Source organism: Trachemys scripta, unplaced genomic scaffold (genome assembly GCF_013100865.1).
Source record: "Trachemys scripta elegans isolate TJP31775 unplaced genomic scaffold, CAS_Tse_1.0 scaffold_63, whole genome shotgun sequence".
Lineage (NCBI taxonomy): Eukaryota > Metazoa > Chordata > Testudines > Emydidae > Trachemys > Trachemys scripta.
Window position 1 is genome coordinate 15,482 of NW_023260549.1, and position 14,061 is coordinate 29,542.

A 14,061-nucleotide genomic window follows, 5' to 3' on the forward strand; every position below is an offset into this window, starting at 1 on the left:
GTTAATGTTCATTTTGTGTTTTCACTGTATGGGTTTGTTGTGGGGGAGAGATCTGGGAGTGACCTTGTTCGAGGCTCTTGTTCAGAGGAGACATTGAGTCATGCTGCCCTTTTCTGCAATTACATTGTATGTTTTTAAGGCACAGAGCTGTCAGTCCTGGGTCGCTGGGAGAGAGACCGTCTCCTTGGGAATTGATTTGCTTTGTCTTTCACCGAGATCTTACACATCATTGGTGCAGACATTTTAAAAAAACCCTCCTCCTCTCCTATTGTCACATCAGCGTCAAACAACGACCTGGCACAAAGCCAGACACACAGGTGGGGAGGAGCCGGTGCTCAGGCGCTTGTCCGAACCCTGCTGGATGTCTGGGCAGGGGCTTGCCCGGCATAAGCCCAGCCCAGAGCACCCGGACCTGGGCGGGGAGGAGGCAGGGCTCCCCCGCAGCCCGGAAGGAAGGGAGACGTTTCCTCGTCCCGTGATAGCAGCCTACGGTCCCGGCCCCAGGCAGCCCGGCGCTGCCTCTGCCTCTCTGCGGTCCCGCACGGTCCCGCGAGGCCGAGGATGGCCTCGGACGCCCCCGCCACCCTCCCAGTCCAGCTGGCGGAGCAGCCCAGGTGGGTGGGTGTATGGCCTTGGAGCCGGGCCCGTTCGGAGAGCAGGAGCCCGGCCTGCGAGCTGGGCAAGGGGCTGCCGCATCTAGCGGCCCCGGCGCTAACCGCTGCTGATGCTAGACACGGGCTGCAAAGCGGCTGCGTCTCCCCCGGGCTTTGCCGGGCAGTGGCCGGTGCTGAGGGCGCAGCAGCCGTCCCCAGTGCAGGCTGTGTCCGGTCTCTCGTCTGTCCCGCAGGGACGGCAAGTGCCGCTGAAGGGCGCCAGCTCCGCGGCCCTGGACCCCGAAGCCTTTCATGTGTTCCCAGAAGGGTGGTCGGCCTCTAGGCATAGGTGCTGGAACTAGGATGTGGGGGGGTTGCTGCACCCCCTGGCTTGAAGTGGTTTCCATCATATACAGGGTTTACAGTTTGGTTCAATGGCTCTCAGCACCCCCACTATACAAATTGTTCCAGCACCACTGCCAGTAAGCACAAGCGGCCACTTGGGCCGCTGACTCTGATTGCCCTAACCAGCCCTTCCCCCAGAGTGGGAGGAAAGTCACCATTAGTGTGACCAGGCACCCTCAAACTGCTGCTAACCAGATGGAAAGGGAGACTTTGTGCAATCCATTATCTCTTTGGGAGACTCTGGCAGCAAAGCCACCAGTCCAGATCCCTCTTCCCCCTTCCAGATGGGGGAGTAGAGGGGGAGGAAACTCATAACCAGTTCAGGTTTCCCACTCCCCTCTTCTGCTATGGCAGTGGGCTGGCAACCCAGTCCTTGATCTTTCTCTCCTTCCCCGCTCTAAGCTCCAACCCTGTCATCCCTAGGAATTCTGAACATTGTAAAGCCAACCCAAAAGGCAGTGAAAATTTACTCCACATCACCTTCCTTTCCAATATTCCTTAACAAAAGAGGGACCACCTCTCTCCATGCCCCTGGGTCTAAGGCCTGCTCTGTTTGGAAGTGTTATAAGGAAAGCTAAATCTCATTGTGCAGCAGAAGAATGCATGAGCAAGTCCCGTAAACCTCTGTATTTATGTTAGCATTCAGAGAAGAGGTGTGTTCTAAACTGTACCTCTGCCAGTCAGAGTACACTGCATTTCACTTAATTTTAATTCACATATAAAGGCCATCGTTTTCAAATTTGCCTGTGCAAAGCTGAAGCAAATGGGAGTTGTCTTGCTCAGCAACTCTGAAAAATCAGATCTGATTTAGATACCTAAATGGAAGCACCTATGTTGCAACATTTTGGCCAAAGTTTACAAAGAGATGAGACTATTCTTGCTTACAAAACACATCTTGGGGTATGTCTGCTCTTAAAATGCTACTGCGGCACAGCTGCAGTGCTGTAGTGCTTCAGTGTAGACATTACCTATGCCGGCTGAAGGGAATCTCCCATTGGCATAGGTAATCCACCTCACTGAGAGGTGGAAGAATTCTTCTGTTGACCTAGCGCTGTCTACACAGGGACTTAGGTAGGCTTAACTGTGGTGCTCAAGGGGGTGGATTTTTCATATCCCTCACTGATGTAGATAAACCAACTTAATTTTCTAGTGTAGACCAGGCCTTTGAGAATAAATTAATCAGTATAACTCAATCCCAGTTACCTCTGTTTGTTCTTAGGCTATGTCTACACTGCACTTCCTTTGTTAAAACTTGTGTCACTCACAGGTGTGAAAAAAACACCCCTGAATGACAAAAGTGTTAACGATGAAAAGCGCTGGTGTGGACAGCGCTTTGTCAGTGGGAGACGCTCTCCCGGCGACAAAGCTACCATCCCTTGTTGGAGGTGGTTTTATTTTGTTGCCAGGAGAGCTCTCTCCTGGTGACAAAGAGCATCTACACTGCGTATCTTACAACGACGTGGCTGTAGCAGCACACCTGCTCCATTGTAAGATACACAGTGTAGGCATAGCCTTAGACACCAGCACCACTATAAAAATAGCTCTAAGCCAAAGAGACATTCTGGATACAGACACACAAGGAATACAAGCATCTCACATTAACATAATTTCTAGTATTCTGCCAGCAAACTTCCCCATGGACAATATTTGCAAGAGGCATTATCATGATTATGATCCAGAAAAGGGGTTGTGAAATGAGATGGCAAAATTGGCAGATGACAACAGAAAGATAGGCTAGTCAAGACAAGAGAAAAGTGTGAAGAAATTAAGAAATAGACGTGGGAAAATGAGAACATTTAGAGATATAATAGGATAATATTTTTCTTCAAGGCATAAGCCAATCACCAACTGAAGAGGGATAGGAAGACTCGTTCCCTCTGGACACACTGTCTATCAGGAGGTTTCTTGCATATCCCTCCAAAGTATCAGGTACTGCCCACTTTCAAGATAGAATACTGGATTAGATTGACCACTGGTCTAATCTAGCAGGGCAATTCCTGTGTTTTCATTTGTAAGCAATTAAAGTGCAGAAAGGTCTAATAAATAATTCACAACAGATGGCAGTATCTTGTACAGCAGTGCTTCTCAAAGTCAGGCCGCCGCTTGTTCAGGGAAAGCCCCTGGCGGTCCGGGCCAGTTTTTTTACCTTCCGCATCTGCAGGTTCGGCCGATCGCGGCTCCCACTGGCTGTGGTTCACCGCTCCCGGCCAATGGGGGCTGCGGGAAGCGGCGCGGGCCAAGGGATGTGCTGGCCATCCTTCCCGCAGAGCCCATTGACCTGGAGCGGTGAACCACAGCCAGTGGGAGCCGCGATCGGCCGAACCTGTGGACGCAGCAGGTAAACAAACCAGCCCGGACCACCAGGGGCTTTCCCTGCACAAGCAGCGGACCGGCTTTGAGAAGCACTGCTTTACGGCTTTATGAGTAGAGAATTCTTGATTTGCTAAAATATTTAGAATATGGATCAAGACAATGGTACAAAGTTTACAAAGGGATACAAACTAAAGTTAATCTACTGTGAAGTGTCATAACATCTTTTTTTTCCATTGATACTCCTGCTTGCTCTTTGCATTGACTAAGTTTGAAGCTCGAGTCTAGGGCTAAAGGTAGAAATCCTTCCAGAGCATGCTACAGCATTTGTTCTTAGGAGAGGGGCTACAAAATACATTGAATTGGCTAGGTGCCTGCGAGCCACCCATTTCCTCAGACACAGAAAGGTTTTTGAATCAGTGTAATAGCCATTTCATGACATTTTTAAAGATTGTTTCTCCTTTCTCCTTCTTGACTTCTTGCACTTCAGCTTTTTTAATTTGCTGCTGCCATTAAAGAAAGTTAACAGGCTGATTTGTAACCAACATTGCTTCAAAGCTGTTTTGATGTGACTCACTATCATGTCACTAATTACAGCTTCTTGTGCTGCACTAGGATAATGACTTAGCCCCATCTCATCCTTCATCCACCCACTCACGGTCCTTGGTGTGATACTCAGGGAATCACTTGTTTACAAACACAGGAAGTGAGCTAGCATTCTTCACAGTCTTATAAAACAGTGATTTTTCAAATCTTTATTTCCAATGAAACTTTCATGCTATTAGGTAAAATCAGAGGAAAATTTGAGAAAACCATTTGGGACAGTTGCTGGGACACTGTACAGAAGGTATTGGCGGTATAAGTCATGGGGGAAATATAGGCTGATGCTTAAGACATGGTATTTATAGTTTTTTGCATGCATGTATTTGTACATAATTATATAAATTCAGAAATTGGTTTTATCATTTTGATTTTTGTCAATTTGACTCCAGACCTATCCCCAACTAAAAACCACAAATCCAGAGCAGTAGTATATCTACGGGCTCCACTCCTATGGAAGGGGTAGCATATGCAATTTTGGAAAAACAGCTGATTTGACTGTGGTTTAGCGCAACATGAAATTAAAGTTTGGCAGGGGGATTGTTGTGTGGTGTTTAGAGCAGAAGCTGAGGGTCAGGACTCCAGGGTTCTGTTCCTGCCTCTGTCACTCACTTGTTTGGTGATCATGGGCAAGCTGCTTAACATCTATTTGGCTCAGTTTTCTCACCTGTAAAATGGGAATAAATATATTTACCTCACGTAGCTGTTGGGAGATTTAATTAAAATTTTTTTAAATACTTGGAAATGCTCAGATGGAAGGTGCCATAGAAGTGCAAAATATTATTTAATCCAATATTTCTATGAAACAGTAACTTTCCTTTCTCCCCTTTCTATCATTTTCCTAATGTCTGATCTTCTCTGTGCCACAATAACTTCTTTCTAAAAGTTGCTGGGAGACCAATGCCTAAATTTTCAAAACTTGCTACTGATTCTGGATATTTCAGTTTTTGACAAATTTAAGACACATTAAAGTGCCCTGATTTTCAGAACGGCAGAGCACCTAGATTCTGAAAATCACCTTCCCTTTAGGGATTTTTAAGTTGGGTGTCCAAACATTGATGCACTAGTCACTTTTGAAAATGTAGGAATTATCACAGTGTCTGGAGTGGTTCATGACCATGAGTGCCAATCTCAGGGCAGACTGTCAAGAAGCAGGGAAGAGATCCCAAACTGGTTGTGTGTTCCATAATTAGATTTCACCAACCCAATAACAAGTGTAAACTCCTAAAACATTATAACAGTCTTACCACGGAGTCACAGACAGTCCCCTTCAGCATTCCAGTCTATCTTGCCACCCAGGCAAGCTGGACTTGGGCATGGTCTACACTAGAGAGTTAGGTCAACGTAAGACAGTTGCATAAGTGTCTACACTACAATGTCCTCCTAACGACTTAACGCACCTGCTAAGCCACCTCCACAAGAGGCGTAGTACTTAGGTCAATGTAGTTGCTTACATCGCCTGTTGCTGCCTTTGACAACCCGAGTTGTTGGGTGTGCGTAGTGCTAGCAGAAGGAGGGTAATGTGATCATGAACAGCCAATTTCACAGGCACTAGCTTCTTCCAGGCCCCGGGGGTGCATGGATTTCCTGTGTTTTCCAATGTATTCCTTCTAAAGGATTCCAACCTGCCTTTCAGATTGCTGAAGCTGAAGAAGATGTTTATTTCTAAATTTGGATCGGCTCCCAAGTTTTATGCTCGTGCACCAGGGCGAGTCAACTTAATAGGTAAAAGGAGAATATTATTTTCTTTAAATTTATGGCAAGTTCCAAACCTAAATGACTGTGTTCTTTTTATTTTTGGTCAAGGGGTGCCTGTGCTTGACACGAAGTCATAAATGGGAAGGAGAAAATATTACTCCATTAGCTTTTAACTGCATCTTATTACAACCTGTAGTTCACATTAAGGTCACAATTCAGGACATCATCTTTATTCACAACATGCTTAATTTTATATTTTAAGTGCTATCTTGAATAGGGATGGACTTAAGGACATAAATGCTTTTCTGAATCAGTGCCTAAAAATGTCTTTCCTGGTCAGGTTTAGGACTCATTTCCCTGCCATGGTTTCTGCAGCTCAGTCTCAGACAGGTCTGGGATGCGGTTGTAGTTTGTAAGATGGTATCATGAAATCAACCCACATCTTTTCTCACCACCACAGTTCAAATCTTCAGACATGGTGATGCATCCTGGCACACAGTACTACATTTTGATGAGAGCTGGACATGTTCTGCCGTAGTTTCCCCTCCCTCATTCTATAGAAATTCCACACATTTGAGCCCATAGAGATTAGAATAGCAAGTTAGTCTGGAGAGTAAATATGGTTATTTCATACCCTATTTTTTTAAATGTGGCTTCATTCTGGAGACACCCATTTTTATTTTATGATCATGCCCTGTCTAGAGTTCAGTTCTCTGTATAACGAGCCAGTCAGGCAACTTGCTCAGTGAAAGGGTTTTTGCTACAGATCATGGCAAATACAGTGCAATAGAGCTCTCAGAGGGCCAGGTGGTCTAGCGGGTAGTGCACCCAGTATCGCCCCTCAGTACGAAGGCTTTTCTGCCCAGTTCCTCACCTGAGGATGGGTTTAGCTTCCCCTCAGGTTGCAGTGTCCTTGCTCTTTTCTTATCAGAGGGGGAGTGAGAGTGGAATGTGGCTTATGCCTCATCTGCAGCAGGGTAAGGGACCTTGGGCCTTCTCACTGCACTGGCTTCCACCCAGAGCCGTATGAGATTCAACAGTGTCCAGCTCCATGGAGTGCCCTCAAAGTTACCCTCTCTGGGTCACCTTCTACCATCTGTCTCTCCTCCAAGGCGCCAATATAACATAACAAAAGAAAAGACAACTAAACCTTCAGTCCCAACTGGACTCAGTGTGCCGTTATTCCCCAGAGGGAGGCTTTTTCAGCACCCTTGTCCAGGAGCCTTCAGATTCTTCCTCCCCAGCCTCTCATTGACTGAGGTGCATTACTCCCTTTAAGCTTCCTCTCCAGCTGGAGCATGTTTTGCAGGTCTGGAGGGACAGGGCTAGGTGAGGCCAGTATTGTCCTTTAACCCCTTTGGGCCCAGTGTGGGGGTTGTACACCCATCACATACACATTACAAATAGGGTGACCAGATGATAAGTTGAAAATATCGGGACCGCCGGGGGGGGCTTTTTAATTGTTACAGTTACTCGTCCGGGTCTTCGGCGGCAATTCGGCGGAGGGTCCTTTGGTCGCTGACGTTCTTCAGCGGTATTTCAGCGGCGGGTAATAAACCTTCCCACCAAAGAGAGAAGCACCCACCGCTGAAATACCGCCAAAGACCATCAGCAACCGAAGGACCCTCCGTCGAATTGCTGCCAAAGTCCCGGACGGGTGAGTGTAAAAAAAAAAAAAAAAAAAAAAAAAAAGCCCGAAACTTGGGACAAATAGCGGTCTCTCTTCGGTCGGGACGTGGGACAGACTCCTCAAAATCGGGACAGTCCCGATTTTATCGGGATGTCTGGTCACCCCAATTACAAACATTAATTAGCCTGCTGCGCAGTCAATTAAAATTTACACCTTGATGTTCTATGAACATCTGTCATGTAATATAATTAAAGTGGAGAACAAATGTTGACTGAATATTATTCCTAAGAGAGAAGGTACTTGCTATGTCCATTTTCTTTATTTTGTATGTTATGAACAATTGTATTAATGATGATTAAATATTAGTATTTTCCTGGGAAAAGTCCAGATATGGTATGAAAAATGAATTCCTGCATAAGCCTTATGCCGTGAGTGATGAATCATTCAGATGAGCAGAAGTTGTCACGGGAAGGGGAATTATGTATTGCATTGATCTTTGTGGTATGCTAACCACAGGTGAAATGGAAATAATTTAACTTGCTTGTCTTGCTAATTTTACCAGTTACATATCAAGCACAAATAGTCTTCCTGCTCTAACTGCCAGATAACAGTCCATCTATCACCTTGTAGTTTTGTTAAAGAACATAAAGGTTTAAAAAGAAATGAAGATTATAAAAAAACATTATAGAAATGTAAAGCTTGGGTGCTCTATCAGTTGGGATTTTAACAATAAGAACTGTAAAGTGTATATTCTGAAATGATTGGCAGAAATTGTCTAGGACATGAAGCAATTCTGCACTCCTACACTAGCCATTAGAATCAAGGATGTTTCTTCTTCTGCTGCTGAGTCATAAATTCCAAAGCCTGAAGGGGCCTTTGTGATCATCCTGTCTGAACTTCTATATTATACAAGCCCTAGAACTTCCCCAAAATAAATCCTTAAATATAACTTTAAAAAAAAATCCAATCTTGATTTCAATATTGCCTGTGATAGAGAATTCACCATGACCCTTGGTAAATTATTCCAGTGGTTAATTACTCTCACTGTTAAAAATGTTCGCCTTATTTCCACTCCAAATGTGTCTAGCTTCAACTTCAGCCATTGGATCATGTTATACCTTTCTCTCTGCTAGATTGAAGAGCCCATTATTAAATATTTGTTCCCCATGTAAACAAGTCACCCCTTAACCTTCTCTTTGTTCAGTTAAATAGACTGAGCACCTTGAGTTGATCATTATAAGGCTGGTTTTCTAATCCTTTAAGCGTTCTCCTGGCTATTGTCTGAACCCTCTTCAATTGATGAACATCCTGTTTGAATTGTGGACATCAGAGCTGGTCACAATATTTCAGCAGCAGTTGCACCAGTGCCGGAGGTAAAATAACCTCTCTACTCTGACTTGAGAGTCCCCTGTTTATGCATCCCAAGATCGCATTAGTCCTTTTGGCCACAGCATCACACTAGGAGCTCATGTTCAAAAGATTATCCACCATGACCCTCAAATCTTTTTCAGAGTTACTGCTTTCCCCATCCTATAAGGATGGCATACTTCTTTGTTTCTAGATGTACACATTTATGTTTTGCTGAATTAAAACACATATTGTTTGCTTGTGCCAAGTTTACCAAGCAATCCAGATGACTCTGTATTAGTGACCTGTCCTTTTCATTATTTACCACTCCCCCAATTTTTGTATAATTTTCAAACTTTATCAGTGATGATTTTATGTTTTTTCCTGGTCACTGATGAAAATATCGAATGGCACAGGGCCACGAACAGATTGCTGAAAGCCCCATTAGAAATACATCTACTTGACGATGTTTCTCTGTAGACAATTATATTTTGAGATCTACCATTTAGCCAAATTTTAATCCATTTAATGGTGTCATGTTAATTTTATATCATTCTACTTTTTTCCCCATCAAAATGTCATGTAGTACAAGTAAAACATCTTACAGAAGTCTATTATATTGTCTTTATCAAACAAACTTGTAATCTCCTCAAAAAAAGATACCAATTTAGTTCGACAGGATCTATTTTCCATAAACCCATGTTGATTGGCATTATTTATATTACCCTCCTTTAATTCTTTATTAACTGAGTCCTGTATCAGCCACTCCATTATCTTGCCCAGGATTAATGTCAGACTGACATGCTTATAATATTGGCACAACATTAGCTTTCTTTTCTTCCAGTCTTCTGGAACTTTCCCAGTGTTCCAAGACTTACTGAAAATCAACATTCATGGTTCAGCGAGCTCCTCAGCCAGCTCTTTGACAATTCTTGGATGCAAGTTATCTAGATTTAATGATTTAAAAATGTCTAACTTTAGTAGCTGCTCTTTAACATCCTCCTGAGAAACTAGTGGAATGGAAAGAATTTTATCATCTTATGAGGATACTATATTATCTGTGATTTTCTCAAATACAGAACAGAAATATTTATTGAACACTTCTGCCTTTTCTGCATTATTATTAATAATTCTACCACTTCCATCTAGTTATGGACCAGTACTATTGTCAGGATTCTTTTTGTTCCCAATATACTTTAAACCTCCTTATTGTCCTTAACTCTGCTAGCCCCAGATTTCTCTGTGTGTCCCTTTGCTTCCCTTATCTGTTATCTACAATTCTTAGCTTCTGATTTATATTCATGACTATCAACTTGCATTAGTTATAGATTTCATTATTGTTTTTTATCACTTCCTTAACTTTCCTTATAATCTAGGTCATTTTTTTAACCCATATGGACTTCGTCCTCAATTGTGGGCTTTTTGGGCATCTAGTAAAGTGTTCTTAAATAAGGATTATTCCAAAATGCTGTTAATTTTCTGTTATCATGTTGTTGTTTTCTAGGAGAACATATAGACTATTGTGGATATGCTGTGCTCCCTATGGCTATAGAGCAAGACATACTTATAGCTGTTGAACCTGTAAACACTCAAGTTGTCCAACTAGCCAATACAAACCCTTTGTACTTGTAAGTATTAATTTATTCATTTCTTATACTAATTTATAATGCACTCATCATCCAATTGCATCACAGTTGCAAGATAAAGTTGTAAAAGCCAAGTTTAAACCAATGTAAGTGTCTTCAGAAGTGCAACATCGTATGCAGACAAATCCTCAAAGGGCAGAGTGCCACCTACTGAAGCACCAACAGTACTTCCTTTAGAAACCAGGTGCTGCTTGAAATATTCCTTTCCAGACACTGGCCCAACCTGACCCTGTTTAGCTTGTGAAATCTGAAAGGCTCACAGCATGCGATGATATACTTAGAGTTTAATTGTATAAAATGGTATAGCAAAGGTGTATGTGAATTTTTATAAATACTACAACAACAGTTTTCTCAGTGGTACAAAATCTAATCAGATGGAATGTCACTGGTTCTAGTTAGTTCTATATACTGTTTGGGAGGGTGAGGTTTACTACTTATCTCCTCCACCTCTCTGTTCAGGTTTCCCCCTAGCACAGCACTTCTCTCAGAAGGCCGCTTTGGCCTACAAAATTCAGAAACCTTTTCATTGCAGGTTTGACTGTTGAGAGGGAGGGATTTCAGAATTAAAACAGGCCTGTTGTTTAAGTTGATTACCACTCTCCTTACATTCAGATGCTACATGACTTCTAGGGCCATGTTATATTTGCAGGGGAAAAGCTGTTTTGATAGGTGCTGAATGAAACAGTGACAGAAAATTTAAGCACTTTGAATAGACTGGTCTTTGAGCCAGGGCTTGGCACAGCAAGTAAGAACCTAAATAGCCCCCTATTAAAACAAGTACAATTGAAACTAAACCTAGAATTATAGTTCTTGAATTAAAATAGCATGCACAATCAATATATTTTTGTAGCTCTTTTGGCTTCTATTTGAACTCATATGGTTTTGGCTTAGGAGAGCTTTCTGCATACAACAGCCAGCATCTCTGCTTCACTGTGGCCCTCCAGGTTAAAAGCAAAAAGGAATATATCTTTCAACACTTTTGAGCATTTTGCTACCAACAATTGCCTTTGAGCTGCTGTGTCTTTTTTTACCAATCTGTCATAGAGCTAGGGTTTATGCATATGCTGAATGAAAAGCATGTGCCTTTTGCTAATGAGGGATAACCACAAGCCTCCATAGAGTTACCCTTTCTTAGCTCAACCTTGATTTTACAGACTGCTAAAATGTTTCACAGTGTTTCAAACCTGTTTCGCCCTGGAGAGTTCATTTAAACTTTTAGGAAAGTGATAACAGAACAAGTTGCAAAGAGTTACCTTTTCAGATCGTAAAAGCTTCTCTGCTGACAAGGTGCCCTTTGAGATCAGTTGGACCAAAGGACTATTCAAAAACTGTGCAACCTTTTGAGGTTTCACTAGTCTAATGCCACCATAGTAAAGAATATGAGGATAGAGACTATCTTGACCAAACTTCAAAGGAATTGGGGAAATACTACAGGATAATAGCCATCAGCTGGGTATCCATCTCATGGCACAGTAGGAAAGCCTTGTATTTAGGAAATCAAAGAGTCATTAGTAAAGGGTTCCTAAACTTTAGACAACAGACTGAAGCTTCAGTAGACAAGGTGATGAAATCCTGCTGCAGAGAGCCAAATTGTCCAGAAGAAACAAGATTTAAATAGCATTTAAGACAAAAAAACAACAACAACAAAAACCTCAACCACATGGACATTTCTCACTGCACGAGCAAGCTCCTCTGTACTTCATATACAGATATAAGAATTCTGGAGTCTAACCTTGCAGCAGAGGTTAATTTCCCCGAGCGTTCTCTGACAGTGTCATAATGGATTAAAGAGAGATAAAGAATGATTTGATCAATCCGTGTCGAAAACAGAAAAATTGCTAGTGACTGGTCAAATATATTGGACGGTGTGTGAATGAGTAAGGTACCTTAGCTGTGCATGAGGCAAGGGCAGAAGTATGTGTCAATACTGGCTGATTTGGGTGTGCCGTGACAAACCTACTGAGTGATGTCATTGTAGCGCTTTTGTCCACATTGAGTATGTCTACACAGCATTTTGGAGCTAGTGGGAGCGAGCTGTTCGACCGGTGTCGACAGACATGGTCTAGCAGGGCTCATGCTAGTGCTCTAAAAATAGCCGTATAGACAGTGTTTTGAATTTGTGGCTTGGACTGGAGCTTGGGCTGCATTTTGGAGCAAACAGGAGGGAGTCTCCCAAGTCTGTCAACCCCATCTGGGAGGCTCACTCTCGCTTGCTCCAAAATGCTGTGTAGACATTATCAATCCTTCTATTTATATACATGGACATCACTTTCCAGTATACTGTGCTTCCTTTAGTTTGAGTTTTAAAGGTGACCTGCAAATAAAACTCATAAGCTTCACTTTAGCAATGAAGGGGAAATTCTTCTTCCTCCTCCTTAACTGCAGAGGGTCTTACCTGCACCTGAATCATTGTGGGGGGACAGTATTCTAATGCACTGTTTATGTGAACCAAATGTTCTTCAATTTCCCCAGCTTTGACCAAAGCCAGTAGCAAGAGAATAGAGAAAGGAATAGTGGCTCTGCTCCTGCAAGGTGCCATAGACTTCAGTAAGTGTTGAGGAAACCGATCAATTTCTTAGAGACCCTTAGTACCTTGCAGTTTCAGGCTCAGTCTGAGTATCCTCTAAATAAGAGTTTAGCTCTGTAACTGGTAAGCTACAGAAATGCAAAAACCACTGCAGCTAAAACAAGAATCAAATTGCTCAAAAGAGTCCTAAGAAATGATTTCAGTATTGATGTAATTTTCAGAGTAGCTTTAAAACGTCAAATCTTTGTAGCGTCGCTGTTCATTTTACAAATAGGTTTCCCCCCTTTTTATTTAAACTATATTGTATCAAGCTTGGTAAGGACTTATGCCTCTGGGACATGTAGCAAATAAAAAGCCAACTTCTCTTGTAGTTCCTGTTTGAGGAGGTTTCAAAAATTAGCATTGTGCACTCCAAGAAGTCATAATTTTCCTTTATCCCAACAGCCAGGAAATGTAATCACATAATTTTTACTGTTTTGCTTTGTCATATAAAGAATGAAAGGTACAAAGAAAATCTGATAGATGTTTATTTTGGAGATAAATGGACTTCAAATCTACTTCCTATGACAGACAACAACAACTTACACATACTGATTGTCATCCCTGTTTTTTGGGGGGCTTATCCAGAAAACAAATTTAAATGAACCCAGCAATGGCATGTTTCTCATCACTCCAGATAAACATTTTCTCTTCTGTTGTTCAAATAGCTTAGCTTTTTTGTGTGTGTTCAAAAGTCATGAGTGATGGGGCTTTCACCTCTTCCTCTAGGAGACTATTCCACAATCTGCTAGATCTCAAACTGGAATATTTTCCTGATATCCAGCCTGAATTTTCTCTATCTTAATCTCATCTCATTGTTTCTACTTAAACCCTCTGTACCACCCAAACTAACCACCATCCCCATCTTGGTGTTAACTGTCTACAAATATTTTAATGTTGCCTTTTTCACAAGGTCCCATTAAATGGTACTGTTGTATATAGTTGAGCTTGAAAAAATAGCAGATTGTACATCATGTGGCAAGCTATGTTGTTCCTTTTAATGTTAACCTTTCCAAAATGCTGTAAAGATTGAATTCAATTAATGTTGGACTTGAAGACACAAATGAAACAATAAAGTTAGTGAATTCTAAGCATGAGAGATGAAAATGTAACATTGGTTAGAACTAGGTCAGATGTTCCAGACTAGAAATGCAGTGACCAAGTAAAATGCTAGCAAAGACTCTGAAAATCTGGTGCCACTGCTGGGAGTAGACTCTTCAAAGAGGGAGCAGAGCTTCTGCCACTGTTTCACGCTGGCCAGGAGAC

The 14,061-nt window shown here is 42.4% G+C and overlaps 1 protein-coding gene across 1 annotated transcript in view; it reads left to right on the forward strand.

Moving 5' to 3' along the window:
• Positions 1-326: 326 nt before the first annotated feature.
• LOC117870614 (N-acetylgalactosamine kinase-like) overlaps positions 327-14,061 on the forward strand; it is a gene marked incomplete at its 3' end in the record, with an annotated part of 52,012 nt that continues 38,277 nt past the window's right edge. The window contains 3 exon segments of the mRNA XM_034757820.1: positions 327-614; positions 5,545-5,633; positions 10,088-10,211. Coding sequence (XP_034613711.1) covers positions 562-614; positions 5,545-5,633; positions 10,088-10,211 — 266 coding nt within the window.